Source organism: Aethalodelphis obliquidens, unplaced genomic scaffold, assembly GCF_003676395.1.
Source record: "Aethalodelphis obliquidens isolate GAN/ISIS:26980383/991018 unplaced genomic scaffold, ASM367639v1 scaffold14, whole genome shotgun sequence".
In the NCBI taxonomy this organism is placed as follows: Eukaryota; Metazoa; Chordata; class Mammalia; order Artiodactyla; family Delphinidae; genus Aethalodelphis; species Aethalodelphis obliquidens.
Window position 1 is genome coordinate 16,900,476 of NW_020837958.1, and position 21,476 is coordinate 16,921,951.

Genomic DNA, 21,476 nt, shown 5'->3' on the forward strand with positions numbered 1-21,476 from the left:
ACCTACATCTAACATCATACTTAATGATGAAAGAGCAAATGGTTCCTTCTAAAGTCAGGAACAAGACAAATTTGTTCATTCTCACCTATTCAGCATTGCGTGGAAGCCTTTAGCCACTATAACAAGAAAAGGAAAAGAAAAAAAGGACGTCTGATACGAATTGAAGAAGTAAAACTATCTTTATTTTCAAATGGTGTGATTATCTATGTAGAATATCCTATGTAACCAACAAAAAATTTCTAGAATTAATAAATGAGTTTAGCGAGTTTGAGAGCTTGAAATCAATATATATATTACTTGTATTCCTATGTACTAGGAACAATTTTAGAAATTTTAAAATACCAATTACAATAACATCAAAAGTATGAAATACTTAAATATGAATCAGATAAAATATGTACAAGACTTGGTTATTGAAAACTTCAAAACATTGCTGAGTAAAATTAAAGAAGACCTAAATAGATGCAGGGATATACTGTGTTCATGGATTGAAAGACTACATAGTTATGATGTCCATTCTCCTCAAATTGATCTATAGATTTAATGCAATCTCAATAAAAAGCCCAGCATGCTCATTTATAAAAACTATCAAGATGATTTTAAAATCCATATAGAAAAGCAAAGGACCTAAAATAGGCAAAACAATTTTCAAAAAGAAGAAAAAAATGACCTGACCTCGACTTATTATAAAATGATACCTGTGAAAAATGGTGTGCTATTGGCACCAAAGTAGACAATTAGATCAATAGAATCGATCATCCAGAAATAGATCCACACATATATGGTCAATTGATTTTTGATGAAATTGCAAGAGAAATTCAGTGGAGAAAGGATTTATTTTTTGACAGTGATGGAACAATTGGATATACATATGCAAAAAAACCCTTTGATCCATATGTCATACGATAAACAGTAATTAACTCAAAATGGATTATAGGTTTAAAATGTAAAAACTAAAACTGAATATTTTAGACAAAAACATAGGAGAAAATATTTTTGATCTTGTATTAGTCAAACTTTCTTAGATATAACATCAAAAGGATGATCCACAAAAATATAAATTGATAAATTGGACTTCACTAAAATTAAGACTCTGCTCTTTGAAAGACATTGTAAGAGAATGACAAGACAAACTATACACAAGGAGAAATACTTTCAAATAATATATATTTGAAAAATACAACTCAAGAAAACATGGGCGGATAAATGATTCGGGCAAATACTATAACAAGGAAAATATATGGTTGGCATATGAAAAGATGCTAATCATTAGGGGAATGCAAAATACACCTAAAATGCAGTACCACTACATATGTAATAGAAGGTCCAGTGTTTAAAATGCTGACCATACTGAGTGCTGGTGAAGATGTGGAATAACTGTAACTCTCATAATTGGTGCATAGTTTCAACATTGTTGGTAGAAATATAAATGGTTCAGTAACTTTGGAAAACGATACTTTCCTAAAATATACACATATAGGTGTGTATATATATATATATATAATATACATATATATATACAGGTGTGTGTGTGTATGTATATATATACATACATACACACACACACACAAATATATGCAGGTATATACATGTCTGTACCTTATTGCCCGGCCACTCTGAGAAATTTATTGAAGGGATATGAAAGCATGTGTCCTTATGAAGACTTGTACATGGGTGTTTATAGCAGCTTTATTTCTAAAGCCAAAAGGAAAAACTGGAAACAACCAAAATGTCCAGCCATAGGTGAATAGATAAATTATGGTGTATCATATAGAAAATATTATTTAGCAATAAAAAGGAGCTAACTCTTGTTTCACACAACAATGTGGGTGAATCTCAAAATAATTATATTAAGGGAAAGGAACAAAACCTGTAAAGCATATATATTGTTTGATTCCATTTATATAAAACTTTAGAAAGTGCTAACTAATCTAGGAAGAAGATCCGTGTTTGCCTGGAGATAGGAAGGTGGGGAGGGACAGGAGGACGTGATTACAAAGGGTCACACGGAAGCTTTGGGGGTGATTTTTGGGGGGTGATGGATATGGATGTACATTCATTATCTTGATTGTTGTGGTGCCTTAACATGTGTAGACATGTTTCAAAACTTAGCAAATTTTACACTTTAAATAGTGCCTGTCAATTGTATAATATTTTATAATATTGTCAGTTACTTCTCAATAAAGTTGTTTTTAGAAAGTACAAAAAAATAAAAAATCCTGAGGAAAAAACAAACAAAAATCAAAATGATGGGTAAGGGATAAGTGGTTATTTTAGAGGGAAATGGTGAGGGAAGACTACTCAGTGTGATCAGTAGTCTAGGTAAAAATGGCAGGTGTTTGGAAAGGTTATAAGTAGCTTGATGAACATGTTCTTCATGCCCAGGGTTCTCCCTGGGCTCACTGGATACTGAAGCTAGTGCTGTTCTGGTGATAGGTCCCTGAGGTTACTTCCTACTCTGGCCAGGATTGTCATGGAATTGGGTGGGACTGAAGCCACAAACTCAATGTCCTTGTTGCCTGTAGAGAAGAGAGCTTGGGAAAGGAAAAAGATGATTAAAAAAACAAACAAACAAAAAAACTGTATTAAGTTTAACTTGAAAAATCTCTATTTACAAGAAAAGATTTGGTTTAATTTAGAAATGAAAGAAAGAAGAGAGCAAGGAAGAGAAGGAGGAAGCTAAGATGGGCAGGAAAATTGATGCAACTTGCCTTTATCTGAGAAACAAAATCTAAGGGCCAGGATTTTTAGAGCTCACTCACCTCTGGGTATATACTTTTGAATATGTTTATCTTTTCCAGAGCATCTGAAGTGTCTGTGTGGTTTATTTTTTTTTAATACAACCATGTTTCATTATATAACAATAAATATCCTCGTGTGACAGCAACTTTTAGAGACAAAATTTTTTTCCTGTTCTCCCAAGTAGTATACTGTGATTTTAACAAAAGCTATGAATTAAGACATTGCCTTTTATATGCTAAAAATAATAGAACTAGCACTTAAAGTAGCAATCTGACAACTCACAAAGAATATTGTAAACATATCATGCCTCATTAGTTCAGTTATGTCTCATTTGGTGTCACTCATCTTATCCTTATTCAATATAGCAAGTGCTTGCACATATTTGTCTTTTTAATATTTTTTCTGTGATGTGTATCTGACCATGAGTGAAAGAAAGACAAATCAATGTCATTATCAGTTGATCTCAAAATCATAAAAATTATAAAAATCATAAACCTCAAGATCAAAGATGCTTCTTTCTAAAAGATATTTGGGACATCAATTAGATAAACCAATTGAATCAAACATCTTTTTAAGCCATCATTTAATCTTGATTTTGCTTCATTTTTAAAGAATGTGGATTGTAGGATCTAGCCTTTAGTGTTAAATTCATAAACTATTGGTAATTGAAGCAATACACACACACACACACACACACACACACACACACACGTATCCATCTCCACACAGAGTTTTGATTATAGAGAGTAAAAACTAAGGACCCGTAGACTTTGTTTGATCTGCACATTATTATAATATTTTTAATTAGTTATGAGCGTATAGAAATAGGGAGATTTCACACACAAAAATTACATACTACTGGCCTTTCTTGAAAAAATCAGAATGTGCAACACTGAACCTTCGTTCTCTTATGACACCAAAAATACAGGAACAGATTCCTCCTTTGGATGGAACACATACCCTCCAGTTTGCTCTGTTCTCCACCATTCCTAGTAGCAGCCCTCACGTTAGCTCTAGCCTGCTTCATTTATCTCTATTACCCGTCTGGTAATCTTTCTTGTCTTCCTTATTTCAATGTTAATCTTTCAGTTATGGGTTTTTGAATTTACTTTTCTTCCCATTTAGGTCTTACTGGAAATTAAATGATAACTGGCCAACATTAATCTAGACTAGGCTAAACAAACACTGCTTTAAGGACACCATTAAATACAGCCAACAAGAGTAGCTGTGTAATGCTAGATGCCAAGATGGAAAGACAGACAAGTAAACTGATAGCACATCACTAGGTAATCAGAGATTGAAAATCATCTCCTTTTTCAATTTTTAAAGTTTAGGAGGCTAAGAGTTGGATTAGAGTGACAGACTCTAGCAAGTACATAATGCAGAAAGAACTGTTTACCATGCATTGGACTTTTAAGTAATATTCAGACATATAGCTAACACAATTAGAAATGTCAACATCAAATAGATTGTCCATGTGTAATTTCACAATGTGTGGATTGATTAATCAAATTTCTTTTCTCTACTCTTACCCTGTTAATAATCATGGAGGGGAAATCCCTTTCAACTTTCTCTATAGATCCTACTTTTGGTCCAGATAGCATTGGAAGACACCAGAGCCATACGAAGCTGCCTGGGAAAACAGATTTGTAATTGTGAAACACGACGATGGTCTTCCTTACAGTTAACTGGGAAATGATAAGCATTTAGCCTATGAAATTTCCCCCAAACTGAACTGTGGGGATGAGCTGCCTTCTTGTTCATACCATCTGATAAATGGAATATTTCAAAGGAAAAAAATATGTGTACACACACACATGTTTTATAGATTTCTGATAGGAATACTATAATGTACATGCATGCTCAGTGGGGTTATATGAGCAAACTTCCCAGGCAGTGTCCTCACCTGTAAAATGAGAGTGACCAAATAGTTTTGGAAGTCATATGCTTTCAGAGAAGGAAGGACTCCGAAGAGCATCTACTCCAAACCCCTCTTTAATACTATAGTAGTAGTTTTGGTATTGGTGGTGGTGGTTGTGATTATGATGATGATATGATAATGACAATATCATTATTATTATAAGAAATTCCACGGCCACTACAGACTAAGTGGCCTATGAAAGGTCACATATCTAGTTAATATGAGATCCAGGACCAGAACTTAGGCCACTCATCCTTAGTTCAGCACATGCCGTGATCTTTATGACTTTGATTCTTGGAAAGAATACTGCTTCTTTTTCCCTCCTCTCATTATTGATATTGTTATGGATTTTTAAAAAACTTTTGTTCTTGTTTCTTTATACAAAATCTTTTCAGTTTGGCACTTGCTGACCAGGAAGAGGAAATTCTATGACATCATTCTCTAATTCAGTCCCGTATGAGCAATGTTGCATATTAAATCTAAATTTGATTTCTTTATATATAAAATGTCTTGAAAAATAAACAGATGCACTTTTATTTGTAGGAATTTTATTTTTTGAAGAAGTTATTATACACTAGAATGATATATTTCTCATCCTGCACCACAATTGAGATTTGTTTTTTATAGCTTCAGTAAAATTAAAAGGTGACATTTATGGATATATATATAGACTCCTGATTGGGAAAATTACTAGTAAGCTCAAAGGGCTTATAGATAATATAAAACTACATGTTGTTAGTAAAATTTCTTAGGAAAATATATGCTTGAACAGATTTAAGCTGTGCTAAAATTTAAGAAATGCTAGGATATATGTATTTCTTTCAGTATTATTGATTTTCTTAACCAAGGTATAATTTATGTTCTTTAGCTATCTCTAAGAAGATCGTTTAAATCCCCTAAATTGTCATATATTAAATTCAAAACATTTTTCATGATGGCCTTATTATTTTTAGCGTGATAACATTTTGACATCTTATTCACATTTCTCTTAATTGAAGTATGGCTGATTTACAATATTGTGTTAGTTTCCGGTGAACAGCATATCGATCCGTTTCTTTTTGCAGATCACATTTCTATTATTCAAAGATATCTTTATCTTCTATCATATACTTGGCACTGTGCTCAGCTCTAAGGATACATGTGATCTCTGCCCTCACACTGTTGCCAATCTGGTAGACATCTCTCCTGTTGTATTAATCTTTGAGAAAAGGTGCTGCCAGGTCAGAAAACCAAAACTGAAACCGACATAATTTATGTTTGTCTAATCATTTTATCCTCAAGCTAACACTAGAATCCAATTAAAAGACAAAATTCAGAATTTTACAGATTTTGACCATTAGCATCACTATATTATGAATTGCAGATGTCTTACGTAGACCACAGACATCCAAATTCCCCAGAATTCTTATGATTGGAATCACTTGCAATACCTGCTAATGTAGATTTCTGAGGGTCCAGACCTTCAGAATCAAAATCCCACAGGAGAGGGGCCTGGAGACCATTATTATTAAACACCCATCCCAACATGCCCAAGAGTTTTTCACATTTTCTTATATAACCTGGGTGTTGGTGAAAGGCTAATGTGCACGGAACCACTTTTGGACTGCTGCCTTTGCGTGTTCTGCCCGGATCATACAGCCCCTTGCTTTAGAATAGAGCATTAACTGACACCTCTTATTCTCAACACTTATGCTTCTGTCAAGTCTCAGAGGCAGTAGGAAAAGTCTTGTTTAACATCCCATTACACTTAATTTAATTCATTTGTCCTCTCTTTGTAAGGTTTCTAAATATTAATGAATACATGATTAGTTAATTTAGGCATGATTAGCTTCATCACATTTTAGTTTTTCTTTCTTACTCAGACTTAGCTCAGAAAATCTGATATTCCTTAACAAAACTTCCTGGCTGTTTCAGAAACAGGTGCCTGAGGTTCCTAATTTTCCATGGTATCTTTTCCCATCCCATCTTCTCAAACCTTATATTTAATGAAGCCCCCTTCTTCCTGTCTCACAGAGGATCATTTTTGGGGATGGAAATTTCTAGAATATTCTTATTGATCCTATTTATTCTCTAAAACTCTTAATCGCTGTTGCCATTGGTTATACACATACACACGTGAACGCGCGTGCACACTCACAGACCCCACAGCACTTTGGGTACCAAAGAAATTAGTTGTCTTAGGAGAGGCTTTAGCTGCTGAGGTAGCAGTGATGGTAGTAGAATGGCAGAATCCTCAGAGTGTGTGCAGTCCTCCTGCCAGGCTGTGTGGAAAATGATACTTCTACTTGAAACCTACAAAACGTTTCAGTGTAGGGAAGAGTCGTCAATCTCTAAATTACATTTTCATTACAGACATAAAGGAGATGATTCTCAGAAGTGGGTGTTTGGAACTGACGGTTGCATTTATTCTAAGGTAAGGACCATGAGCACAGCTTTATTCCTAATTTTTTCTTTTTTCAGATTCTTATAAAATGCACTGTCTATTGTTGAGATCAAGAAATGCTTTTTTCTGGACAAATGATTTCACTCTGTTCCCAGAAATGTAGAATTTAACTCAGTTTAACTGAACACTTTCCTCTGAGGTTTTGCTTGACTTTAAAACAAGTTTTCCAAAGCCACATATAGTTTTCTCTAATTCATCGCTATGATACAACCTAGCATTTTCGGGCATCAGTTTCCTTTCTTCTATTTTTAAAATAGATTTATTATTTTAAAAAATTGAGCTATAATTGACACGTAACATTGTGTAACTTTAAGGTGTACAACCTGCTGCTTTGTTACATATATATTGTAATACGATTACCCCATAGCATTAGCTAACACCTCTGTCATGTCACATAATCACTCTGTTGTGTATTAGATCTCCAGAACTTATTTACCTACTAGTTGCAAGTTTGTGCCCTTAAACAACATCTCCCGAATTCCTCCACCCCCCAGCCCCTGGTAACCACCATTCTTCTCTCTGTTTCTTCAAGTTCAGCTTTTTTCAGATTCCACATATGATATCATACAGTATTTGTCTTTCTCTGTCTGACTTAATCTCACTCAGCATAATGCCCTCAAGTTTCATCCATATTGTCATAAATGGCAAAATTTCCCTCTTTCTCATGGCTTAATAATATTCCATTGAGTGTGTATGTGTGTGTGTGTATCACATTTTTTTCTGGTAGGCCATAAATGGTATCTTATTTTATTTATTTTCTTTCCAGTTTTATTGAGATATAGTTGACATACAGCACTGTATAAGTTTAAGGTGTACAGCGTACTGATTTGACTTACATACATCATGAAATGATGACCACAGTGAGTTTAGTGAACATCCATCATCTCATGTAGACACAAAATAAAAGAAAATTTTCCTTCTGATGAGAAGTTTTGGGATCCCCACTCTTAACCAGTTTCACATATAACAAACAGTAGTGTTAATTATATTTATCATATTGTGCATTAAATCCCTAGTACTTATTTATCTTATAACTGAAAGTTTGTACCTTTTGACCACTTCCCCCTCTCCCTACTCCCCACTTCTGGTAACTGCAAATCTCATCTGCTTTTCTATGAATTTGTTTGTTTGTTTGTTTGTTTAGAAGTATAATTAACTACAACCCTATGTTAGTTCCTGATGCACAACACAGTGATTTGATGTTTCTATACATTACAAAATGATCACCACGATAAGTTTACTTACCATCTGTCACCATACAAAAATATTATATTATTATTGACTGTATTCTTCACACTGTACATTTCATACCTGTGACTCATTTATTTTGTAACTGGACATTTGTACCTCTTAGTCTCCCTTGCCTGAGGAGACGTATCCAAAAAATATTGCTAAGACTGATGTCAAATAATGTACTGCCTGTGTTTTTTTCTTTATTCCTTCATCCATGATGGACACCTAGGTTGCTTTCATATCTTGGCTATTGTGAGTGATGCTGCAATAAACGTGGGAGTGCAGATATCTTTTCGATATCCTCATCAGCTTTCTTATTTATTAAAATGAAGAGATGGCACTTTGGAAAAACGGCAATATCTACTAAAGTTGAGCATGTTTATGCAGCCCAGCAATTCCCCTATTAGTTTAATGCTAGACAGAAATAGCTAACATATCTTAAGGAAAAATATATCTACCAAAGTGTTAACAGCACTAATTGTAGTGCCTCAGTGTGGAAATTACTGAAATGCTTATCAGCAGAATGGATAAATAAAATGTGGTATATATATTCAATGAAATACTATATAACAGAGATGGAAAACTTTGGTAAAGGGCCAGATATTAAATATTTGGAGCTTGGTGAGTGATATGATCTCTGTCCCAACTTCTTAACTCTGCCTTTGTAGCATGAAAGCAGCCGTAGAAAATGTGTGGCTGTGTTTCAATAAACCTTTATTTACAGAAACAAATGGTTGGTCATATTTGGCTCACGGGCCACAGTTTTCTGACCCTGGAGGATAGCAATGCCTATGGACAAATTACATATAACAATATATATGAGTCTCGCAAATATAATGCTGAACAAAAGAAACCAGGAGAATACACAATGCATGACTGCAGTTGTTTAAATTTTAATACCAGGCAAGCAACAAAAATATCGTGTTAGAAGTTAGGAGAGTGGATATAGCTGAAGGAGGTTAGGGAGTGAAAGGGGCCATGAGGAGCACTTAGGTGTGTTGTTCCCTTTCTCGACCTAGGTGGTTAGTTAAACAGGTATTCACTATGTGAAAATGGGTTGAATGTACACTTATGATTTTTGTATTCTTCTGTTATGTGTATTGTATTTGTAATTACTGTGTTATACATCTGAAGCTAATGTAATATTGTAAGTCAACTATACTTCAATTTAAAAAGTTTGCTTTAATAAAATGAGATTGTCCTTGAGTTCTCAAGATTTCCTTCCTGTACTGTGATTCCAAGTCTAAATGGAATATTAATCATCAAGATTTAAGAGAGGCAAGGGAGGAGCTTCAAGATGGTGGAAGAGTAAGACGTGGAGATCACCTTCTTCCCCCCAGATACATCAGAAATACATCTACATGTGGAACAACCCCTACAGAACACCTACTGAACGCTGGCAGAAGACCTCAGACTTCCCAAAAGGCAAGAAACTCCCCACATACCTGGGTAGGGCAAAAGAAAAAACAGACACAAAAGAATAGGGACGGGACCTGCACCAGTGGGAGGGAGCTGTGAAGGAGGAAAGGTTTCCACACGTTAGAAACCCCTTCGCGGGCAGAGACTGCGGGTGGCAGAGGGGGGGAAGCTTCGGAGCCGCGGAGGAGAGCGCAGCAACAGGGGTGCGGAGGGCAAAGTGCAGAGATTCCCGCACAGAGGATCGGTGCCGACCGGCACTCACCAGCCCGAGAGGCTTGTCTGCTCACCCGCTGGGGCGGGCGAGGCTGCGAGCTGAGGCTCGAGCTTTGGTCAGAGCGCAGGGAGAGGACTGGCAGCGTGAACACAGCCTGAAGGGGGCTAGTGCGCCACGGCTAGCCGGGAGGGAGTCCGGGAAAAAGTCTGGAGCTGCCAAGAGGCAAGAGACCTTTTCTTCCCTCTTTGTTTCCTGGTGCGGAGAGGGGATTAAGAGCGCCGCTTAAAGGAGCTCCAGAGACGGGCGTGAGCCGCGGCTATCAGCGCGGACCCCCCAGAGACAGGCATGGGATGCTAAGACTGCTGCTGCAGCCACCAAGAAGCCTGTGCAGGAGCACAGATCACTATCCACACCTCCCCTCCCGGGAGCCTGAGTAGCCCGCCACTGCCAGGGTCCCGGGTACCAGGCACAACTTTCCCGGGAGAATGCCCGGTGGGCCTCAGGCTGGTGCAACGTCACGCCGGCCTCTACCGCCGCAGGCACACCCTGCATCCATACCCCTACCTCCCTCAGGCCTGAGTGAGCCACAGACCCCAATCGGCTGCTCCTTTAACCCCTCCTGTCTGAGCGGGGAACAAATGCCCTCAGGCTACCTACACGCAGAGGCGGGACCAAATCCAAAGCTGAACCCCAGGAGCTGTGCGATCAAACAAGAGAAAGGAAAATCTCTCCCAGCAGCCTCAGGAGCACCGGATTAAATCTCCACAATCAGCTTGATGTACGTGCATCTGTGGAATACCTGAATAGACAACGAATCATCCCAAAATTGAGGCGGTGGACTTTGGGAGCAATGATATATATATATTTTTTTCCCTTTTTCTCTTTTTGTGAGTGTGTATGTGTATGCTTCTGTGTGTGATTTTGTCTGTATAGCTTGGCTTTTACCATTTGTCCTAGGGTTCTGTCGGGTTTTTTTTTTTTTTTTTTTGTGCGGTACATGGGCCTCTCACTGCCGTGGCCTCTCCCGCTGCCGAGCAGAGGCTCCAGACGCAGAGGCCCAGCAGCCATGACTCACGGGCCCAGCCGCTCTGCGGCACGTGGGATCCTCCTGGACCAGGGCACGAACCCGCGCCCTCTGCATTGGCAGGCGGACTCTCAACCATTGTGCCACCAGGGAAGCCCCGTTGTTTTTTTTTAATATAGTTTTTAGCGCTTGCTATCATTGGTGATTTGTTTTTTGGTATGGTTGCTCTCTTCTTTCTTTCGTTTTTTTCTTTTTAAATTTTTAATAATTATTTTTTATTTATTTTAATACCTTTATTTTATTTTTTCCTTTCTTCCTTTTTTTCTCCCTTTTACTCTGAGCCGTGTGGCTGACAGTGCTCCGGCCAGGCATCAGGCCTGTGCTTCTGAGGTGGGAGAGCCGAGTTCAGGACATTGCTCCACCAGAGACCTCCCAGCTCCATGTAATATCAAACAGCGAAAATCTCCAAGAGATGTCCATCTCAACTCCAACACCCAGCTTCACTCAACGACCAGCAAGCTACAGTGCTGGACACCCTATGCCAAACAACTAGCAAGACAGGAACACAACACCACCCATTAGCAGAGAGGCTGCCTAAAATCATAATAAGGTCACAGACACCCCAGAACACACCACCAGATGCGGACCTGCCCACCAGAAAGACAAGATCCAGCCTCATCCACCAGAACACAGGCACTAGTCCCCTCCACCAGGAAGACTACACAACCCACTGAACCAACCTAAGCCACTGTGGGCAGACACCAAAAACAACAGGAACTACGAACCTGCAGGTGGCAAAAAAGAAACCCCAAACACAGTAAGGTAAGAAAAATAAAACGACAGAGAAACACACAGCAGATGAAGGAGCAAGGTAAAAACCCACCAGACCAAACAAATGAAGAGGAAATAGGCAGTCTATCTGAAAAAGAATTCAGAATAATGATAGTAAAGGTGATCCAAAATCTCAGAAATAGAATGGAGAAAATACAAGAAACGTTTAACAAGGACCTAGAAGAACTAAAGAGCAAACAAACAATGATGAACAACACAATAAATGAAATTAAATATTCTCTAGAAGGAATCAATAGCAGAGTAACTGAGGCACAAGAACAGATAAGTGACCTGGAAGATAAAATAGTGGAAATAACTACTACAGAGAAGAATAAAGAAAAAAGAATGAAAAGAATTGAGGGCAGTCTCAGAGACCTCTGGGACAACATTAAATGCACCAACATTCGAATTAACGGGATCCCAGAAGAAGAAGAGTAAAAGAAAGGGACTGAGAAAATATTTGAAGAGATTATAGTTGAAAATTTTCCTAATATGGGAAAGAAAATAGTTAATCAAGTCCAGGAACGGCAGAGAGTCCCATACAGGCTAAATCCAAAGAGAAACATGCCAAGACACATATTAATCAAATTATCAAAAATTAAATACAAAGAAAAAATATTAAAAGCAGCAAGGGAAAAACAACGAGTAACATAAAAGGGAATCCCTATAAAGTTAACAGCTGATCTTTCAGTAGAAACTCTGCAAGCCGGAAGGGAGTGACAGGACATATTTAAAGTGATGAAAGGGAAAAACCTACAACCAAGATTACCCAGCAAGGATCTCATTCAGATTCGATGGAGAAATTAAAACCTTTACAGACAAGCAAAAGCTAAGAGAATTCAGCACCACCAAACCAGCTTTACAACAAATGCTAAAGGAACTGCTCTAGGCAGGAAACATGAGAGAAGGAAAAGACCTACAATAACAAACCCAAAACAATTAAGAAAATGGTAATAGAAACATACGTATTGATAATTACCTTACAAGTAAATGGATTAAATGCTCCAACCAAAAGACATTGACTGGCTGAATCGATACAAAAAGAAGACCCGTATATATGCTGTCTACAAGAGACCCACTTCAGACCTAGGGACACATACAGAATGAAAGTGAGGGGATGGAAAAAGATATTCCATGCAAATGGAAATCAAAAGAAAGCTGGAGTAGCAATACTCATATCAGAGAAAATAGACTTTAAAACAAAGACTGTTACAAGAGACAAAGGAGGATACTACGTAATGATCAAGGGATCAATCCAAGAAGAAGATATAACAATTGTAGATATTTATGCACCCAACATAGGAGCACCTCAATATATAAGGCAAATGCTAACAGCCATAAAAGGGGAAATTGACAGTAACACAATCATACTGAGGGACTTTAACACCCCACTTTCACCAATGGACAGATCATCCAAATTGAAAATAAATAAGGAAACACAACATTTAAATGATACATTAAAGAAGGTGGACTTAATTGATATTTATAGGACATTCCATCCAAAAACAATAGAATACACTTTCTTCTCAAGTGTTCATGGAACATTCTCCAGGATAGATCATATCTTGAGTCACAAATGAAGCCTTGGTAAATTTAAGAAAATTGAAATCATATCAAGTATCTTTTCTGACCACAATGCTATGAGACAAGATATCAATCACAGGAAAAAAAACTGTAAAAAATACATGGGCTTCCCTGGTGGCACAGTGGTTGAGAGTCTGCCTGCCAATGCAGGGGACACGGGTTTGTGCCCTGGTCCGGGAAGATCCCACATGCCGCGGAGCGGCTAGGCCCGTGAGCCATGGCTGCTGAGCCTGCGCGTCCGGAGCCTGTGCTCCTCAATGGGAGAGGCCACAAACGTGAGAGGCCTGTGTATTGCAAAAAAAAAAACAAAAAAAAAAAACCAAACACATGGAGGCTAAACAATACACTACTAAATAACCAAGAGGTCACTGAAGAAATCAAACAGGAAGTTAAAAAATACCTAGAAACAAATGACAATGAAAACAAGATGACCCAAAACCTATTGGATGCAGCAAAAACAGTTCTAAGAGGGAAGATTATAGCAATACCATCCTACCTTAAGAAACAAGAAACATCTCAAATAAACAACCTAACCTTACACCTGAAGCAATTACAGAAAGAAAAAAAAAACCCTGAAGTTAGCAGAGGGAAATAAATCATAAAGATCAGATCAGAAATAAGTGAAAAAGAAATGAAGGAAACAATAGTAAAGATCCTTAAAACTAAACGCTGTTTCTTTGAGAAGATAAACAAAATTGATAAACCATTAGCCAGACTCATAAGGAAGAAAGAGAGAAGACTCAAATCAATAGAATTAGAAGTGAAAAAAGAGAAGTAACAACTGACACCACAGAAATACAAAGGATCAAGAGAGATTACTACAAGCAACTATATGCCAATAAGATGGACAACCTAGAATAAACAGACAAATTCTTAGAAGAGCACAACCTTCTGAGACTGAACCAGAAAGAAACAGAAAATATAAACAGACCAATCACAAGCACTGAAATTGAAACTGTGATTAGAAATCTTCCAACAAACAAAAGCCCAGGACCAGATGGTTTCACAGATGAATTCTATCATTTAGAGAAGACCTAACACCTATCCTTCTCAAACTCTTCCAAAATATAGCAGAGAGAGGAACACTTGCAAACTCATTCTACGAGGCCACCATCACCCTGATACCAAAACCAGACAAGGAGGTCACAAGGAAAGAAAAATACAGGCCAATATCACTGATGAACTTAGATGCAAAAATCCTCAACAAAGTACTAGCAAACAGAATCCAACAGCACATTAAAAGGATCATACACCATGATCAAGTGGGGTTTATTCCAGGAATGCAAGGATTCTTCAATATATGCAAATCAATCAATGTGATATACCATATTAACATATTGAAGAATGAAAACCATATGATAATCTCAATAGATGCAGAAAAAGCTTTCAACAAAATTCAACACCCATTATGATAAAAACCCTCCAGAAAGTAGGCATAGAGAGAACTTACCTCAACATAATAAGGGCCATATATGACAAACCCACAGCCAGCATTGTCCTCAATAGTGAAAAACTGAAACCATTTCCACTAAAATCAGGAACAAGACAAGGTTGCCCACTCTCACCACTATTATTCAACATAGTTTTGGATGTTTTAGCCACAGCAATTAGAGAAGAAAAGGAAATAAAAGGAATCCACATCAGAAAAGAAGAAGTAAAGCTGTCACTGTTTACAGATGATATGATACTATACATAGAGAATCCTAAAGATGCTACCAGAAAGCTACTAGAGCTAATCAATGAATTTGGTAAAGTAGCAGGATACAAAATTAATGCACAGAAATCTCTTGCATTCCTCTACACTAATGATGAAAAATCTGAAAGTGAAATTAAGGAAATACTCCCATTTACCATTGCAAGAAAAAGAATAAAATTCCTAAGAATAAACCTACCTAAGGAGACAAAAGACCTGTATGCAGAAAACTGTAAGACACTGATGAAAGAAATTAAAGATGTTACAAATAGATTGAGAAATATACCATGTTCTTGGATTGGAAGAACCAACCTTGTAAAAATGACTATACTACCCAAAGCAATCTACAGATTCAATGCAATCCTTATCAAACTACCACTGGCATTTTTCACAGAATTAGAACAAAAAAGTTCACAGTTTGTATGGAAACACAAAAGACTCCGAATAGCCAAAGCAATCTTGAGAAAGAAAAATGGAGCTGGAGGAATCAGGCTCCCTGACTTCAGACTATACTACAAAGCTACAGTAATCAAGACAGTATGGTACTGGCACAAAAACAGAAATATAGATCAATGGAACAGGATAGAAAGCCCAGAGATAAACCCACGCACATATGGTCACTTTGTTTTTGATAAAGGAGGCAAGAATATACGATGGAGAAAAGATAGCCTCTTCAATGTGCTGGGAAAACTGGACAGCTACATGTAAAAGAATGAAATTAGAACACTCCCTAACACCATACACAAAAATAAACTCAAAATGGATTAAAGGCCTAAATGTAGGGCCAGACACTATCAAACTCTTAGAGGAAAACATAGGCAGAACACTCTATGACATAAATCACAGCAAGCTCCTTTTTGACCCACCTCCTAGAGAAATGGAAGTAAAACCAAAAATAAACAAATGGGACCTAATGAAACTTAAAAGCTTTTGCACAGCAAAGGAAGCCATAAGTAAGATGAAAAGACAACCCTCAGAATGGGAGAAAATACTTGCAAATAAAGCAACTGACAAAGGATTAATCTCCAAGATTTACAAGCAGCTCATACAGCTCAATATTAAAAAAAAACAAACAACCCAATCCAAAAATGGGCAGAAGACCTAAATAACCATTTCTCCAAAGAAGATATATTGGTAACAAACACATGAAAGAATCCTCAACATCATTAATCATTAGAGAAATGCAAATCAAAACTACCATGAGATACCATCTCACACCAGCTAGAATGGCCATCATCAAAAAAATCTACAACCAATAAAAGCTGGAGAGGGTGTGGAGAAAAGGGAACCCTCTTGCAGTTTTGCTGGGAATGTAAATTGATACAGCCATTATGGAGAACAGTATGGAGGTTCCTTAAAAAACTAAAACTAAAAGTGCCAGCAATCCCACTACTGGGCCTATACCGTGAGAAAACCATAATTCAAAAAGAGTCATGTACCACAATGTTCATTGCAGCTCTATTTACAATAGCCAGGACATGGAAGCAACCTAGGTGTCCATTGACAGATGAATGGATAAAGAAGATATGGCACATATATACAATGGAATATTACTCAGCCATAAAAAGAAATGAAATTGAGTTATTTGTAGTGAGGTGGATGGACCTAGAGTCTGTCATACAGAGTGAAGTAAGTCAGAACGAGAAAAACAAATTCTGTATGCTAACACATATATATGGAATCTAAAAAAAAAAAAAAAGGTCATGAAGTACCTAGGGGCAGGTCGGGAATAAAGTCACAGACCTACTAGAGCATGGACTTGAGGATATGGGGAGGGGGAAGGGTAAGCTGTGACAAAGTGAGAGTGGCATGGACATATATACACTACCAAATGTAAAATAGATAGCTAGTGGGAAGCAGCTGCATAGCACCGGGAGATCAGCTCGCTGCTTTGTGACCACCTAGAGGGGTGGGATAGGGAGTGTGGGAGGGAGGGAGATGCCAATAGGGAAGAGATATGGAGATATATGTATATGTATAGCTGATTCACTTTGTTATAAAGCAGAAACTAACACAGCATTGTAAAGCAATTATACTCCAATAAAGATGTTAAAAAATAAATTATCTTTAAAAGAAAAAGTTACTAATGTGCAATAGTAATGTTTTATTTAAGTACTTGTATGATACCTGAGTGCACAAGTTATTTCAACATTGATTGTGTTTGACCAAGGTGGAGGCTGTTTTAATATGTATACATTTGTGCCTAAATTGCATTGAATTAAAAGTAACTGATATAAAAAAAAATTTAAGAGAGGCAAAAATTAGACTAATCACATGGTATCTGTTAGTGTTTGCCTCAGAATCCCACCATGATGATTTCAGAAATGCTAAGTTACTCAGATGAATGAAACTGAAAATACATGGTGTATTAATTTTGCAAGGCTGCTATAAAAAGCACCGTAAACCGGCTGGCTTAAAACAACAGGAATTTTTTCTCTCACAGTTCTGGAGGCCAGAAGTCTGAAATCAGGGTGTTCCCCAGTGCTGTGTTCCATCCAGATCCTCTATGGGAAGATCCTTCCTTGCCTCTTCCATCTTCTGGTACCCAGACACTCCTTGATTTGTGACAGCATAACTCCAGTCTCTGCCTCCATCTTCACATGGCCACCTCCCTCCGTGTCTGAGTCTTCACATGGCATTGTCCTCTGTGTGTGTCTGGGTTCAAATTTCTCCGTTCTAATAAGGACACCAATCATATTGGATTAGAGCTCATCCTAATGACCTAATATTAATTTGATTACATCTAGAGAGACCTTATTTCCAAATAAGATCACATTTACAGTACCAAGGGTTAGGACTTCAAGGTACTTTTTGCAGGGGACATCATTCAACCTGTAACACATAGCATGGTAGTTATCAATTTATTCCGTCACAGTGCCAGATCCACCGTTCATTGCCTGGCTCCCGCCTTGGGCAGCTTCACAGCAGAGTACTGCCAGTGGGCACCTTCTTGTGAATGGTTTCCTTGAGCATATTCCTTGTGAGTGGCTTTTTAGTGAAGTGTCGTGAACTAGGCACCTCCCTGTGGATGGCTTCCCCGCGTGCTCCAAAGGCACATTAACAGTGACTCCTACTGGTGCACTCCCTCGGGGACTTCTTCAACATCCAGTGAGCCACAGCTGTGCCCTCAATGTGCTCTGGATCTCAACGTTGGGTCAGGCCTCTTCGTTGGGCATTCTGTCTCAGGCCTAGGAGTAGTGGGCTCCCTATATCTGCTATTCATGTATTCTTTAGTGTTTTGTTTAATTCTTACTAACCAGTTTCCTGTCACTATAATCCTCTGTTACTAATCATTTATATTAAACTTTCCTGTTCAAAATACTACATGGTTTCTATCTCCTTATTAGACCCTGACTAATAAACATGGTACCTTTATTTCTGTAGTGTTCTAGAAGTTGAGCTGTTATTCCATGGCAACCCTCATCATTTTAACAGTTTCGAGCGTTTTATACAATTTAAGTTTAAAAATTATCATAACAACATTTCCCTGAGTAGTTAAAATCCCAACCCCATTTACTAACTCGATCAGGACTATACACTTTCAGCTCTGTTCCTAAGCAGACATTTTGACATAGTCCTCAAATGTCAAAGCATTTTAATAATTACCTTTAACTTCATTCTGAGATTCATCCCAGCTTTCTCCTTATCTCATTTCTGACCCCACTACATTATCCACTCAGAGTGAGGTTCGAGCTTGTACATCTTGGTAAAAAAAAAAAAAAAGTGGAATTTTGAGACTGTATCAAAATATCTCTGCAGCTCCTTGGCCTGTACCTGCACATGAGGACTTCGTTCTGAGACATACCTAAAAAGAGCTGACCCCTATTGCCCAAGAACATAATTATGTCTTATATAAGTATTGCCCTTCCCACCAACAGACATAGAAGAGCAGGACCAAGGTTTAAGTGTATTTTTTTCTCTCTCAAAATTCAGGTACCTAAACATCCATTTCTACTCTGCTGTCCTTTTTACCTCTCCTTTTCTTGCAACTTATAATTTTCTAATTTTTCACAACACTTCTATTGTGAGCTAGCAAATAATGTATACTTTTGTGTGTCAAACACATTATTTTTAAGAGACTTTTGATTCTAAAATTTTTAATGTTCTGTTCACAAACACGATTACTGACTTTTTAAAGTTACAGTTCTTCTAGATTCAAAGAGCAAAACTATTTATTAATGAGGCATTTCATTCTTTTAGAGGTTTAGAAATTTTGATTAGATCTAAATTTAGTCATCCAAAACTATATCCATCTAGTTAAGGCTAAAATGGAGTATAGTTTGATAATTATTTGCTGCTGGATCATAAATGGAGCTCATTCCATTCATTAAAAAAGACAGAATTACTGTGTTAGGATATTAATAACTAATCTTGGCTCCACCACTTATTTGCTGTGTGGCCTTAGGCAAGTCATTTAACCTTTACAAGCTTCACATTATTTGTCTGCAAAATATAGCTATAATACTAGTATTTTAAGTATTAGGCACAGATTCTGGCCTATCGATAGACACTGGCATATCAATTCTGGCTAAGCGATCATTTGTAACTATTAATGATAATAATAATGAACAAATTTAAATACAATATTGCATTTTGTTATATTGTATTTACTTGGATACTATTTTTCTTTTGTTTTGTTTTTAAAGTTAACCATTTCTCTATTCATTTGCAAAAGACAGATTACTTTTTATATACAATTCACCAGTTTCAGCTAAATTAAAGATTTAAATTTAAACATGGAACCATAAAAATATCTAGAAGAAACCATGAATTAAAGCATCTAACCCAGAGTACTGGTGAGTAGACATCTTTATGTGCATGCAAACAAGGATAGAATCCATAAAGGAAAAGACTAATGGCTTTGAGTTCATAAAAAATTTAAAACCTTCTAAATCTAAAATAGCATTAGCAAAAGTGAACAGGAAAATATGACAAACCGGGAAAAATCTTTGCAATATAAAAGTCAGAGAATGGGATAATACTTTAATATATAATAAGCCTGATATAGCAATAGAAAAGGATAAACACGTCAATAGAAAAATGAGCAAAAGACATGAACAGGAAATACATGACAGAAGAAAAATTTAAAAAGCCAAACCAAATAAAAAAAGTTCAGCTTCACTAGGAATTAAATAAATGTAAGCAATGGATAGTATTTTCTCTCTATTAATTATGGGGAGATACAAAACTAGGAATATCCAATGTTGATGAAGATGTGAGAAAACAAACATACTCATTCCTTTCTTTGTTTTTTGGGTTTTTTTGTATTTTATTGGTATTAGTTATCTACTGCTGTGTAACAAATTACCTCCAAACATAGTAACTTAAAACAACAAACATTTACTATCTCACAGTTTCTGTGGTGAATCTGGGAGTGGTTTAGTTGGGTAGTTCTAACTCAAGAGTCTCTCATGAGGCTGCAGTCAAGGTGTCAGTGGAGGCTACAGTTATCTGAGGTTTGACTAGGCTGGAAAATCTGCTTCTCAGCACACTTATGTTGTCCAGAGGCTTCAGTTCCTTGGCACATGGCTTCTCTATAGTGTTGTTTACAACATTAGCTAGTGATCCAAGAGAGCAAGAGAGGAAGAGAACGAAATGGAAGCTGTACTTTTTCTCATAACCTAATGTCAGAAGTAACCTAATACCACTTCTGCCATCTTCTTTGGTCACATAGGCCTATCCTTGTATAATGTGGGAGGGGACTACACAGGGTATGAATACCAGGAGGCAAGAAACAGTGAGGGCAATCTAGGAGACTGGTACAATATTTCTAAGGGTCAGTTTGGCAATATTTATCAAAATCTGTAAAAAAATACTTATTTCTTTTGACTCAGAAATTCCACTTACAGCAACTTAACCCAAGGAATCAATCAGTGGTGTATACTGTAGTGTATCTTTCAGGATGTTCATTAGAGCATTGTTTATAATAGTGAAAATTGAAAACAGGTTAAGTAACCAACAATGAGACTGTATAAATATATTATGGTATGTCTTTATTATGGATAATATATTGGCATTACAAATAATGGAGAATAATTTATGATAGAGGAAGATGATAATGTTGTGATTTGAGAAAAATCAGGTAAGAAAACAATATTATTTATTTATTTATATTGTATCAAATAAGAGTGTGTGTGTGGAAAACAAAACTGGAAGTTTATACATAGGACAGGTGGTAGGAGAATGGATAATTATTTTCTTTGAGTTTTTCTATATTTTCTGTTTTCCATAAAAAGCATTTATAATGAGGGGAAAAAAAGGAAACACTTTAAAAAGCTATGCCTGATCATGTGCTGACCAAGAGGAGATAGCATTTAAAACATTCCAGGTGTAAAGAAGATGTGGTACATATATACAATGGAATATTACTCA

At 36.9% G+C, this 21,476-nt stretch overlaps 1 protein-coding gene across 1 annotated transcript in view; it reads left to right on the top strand.

The window, feature by feature from the left end:
- Positions 1 to 21,476, top strand: part of LOC113625161 (uncharacterized) — a 250,728-nt gene that overhangs the window by 78,554 nt on the left and 150,698 nt on the right. Inside the window, exon 10 of the mRNA XM_027115666.1 lies at positions 7,016 to 7,076. Coding sequence (XP_026971467.1) covers positions 7,016 to 7,076 — 61 coding nt within the window. The remainder of the gene's footprint in view (positions 1 to 7,015; positions 7,077 to 21,476) is intronic.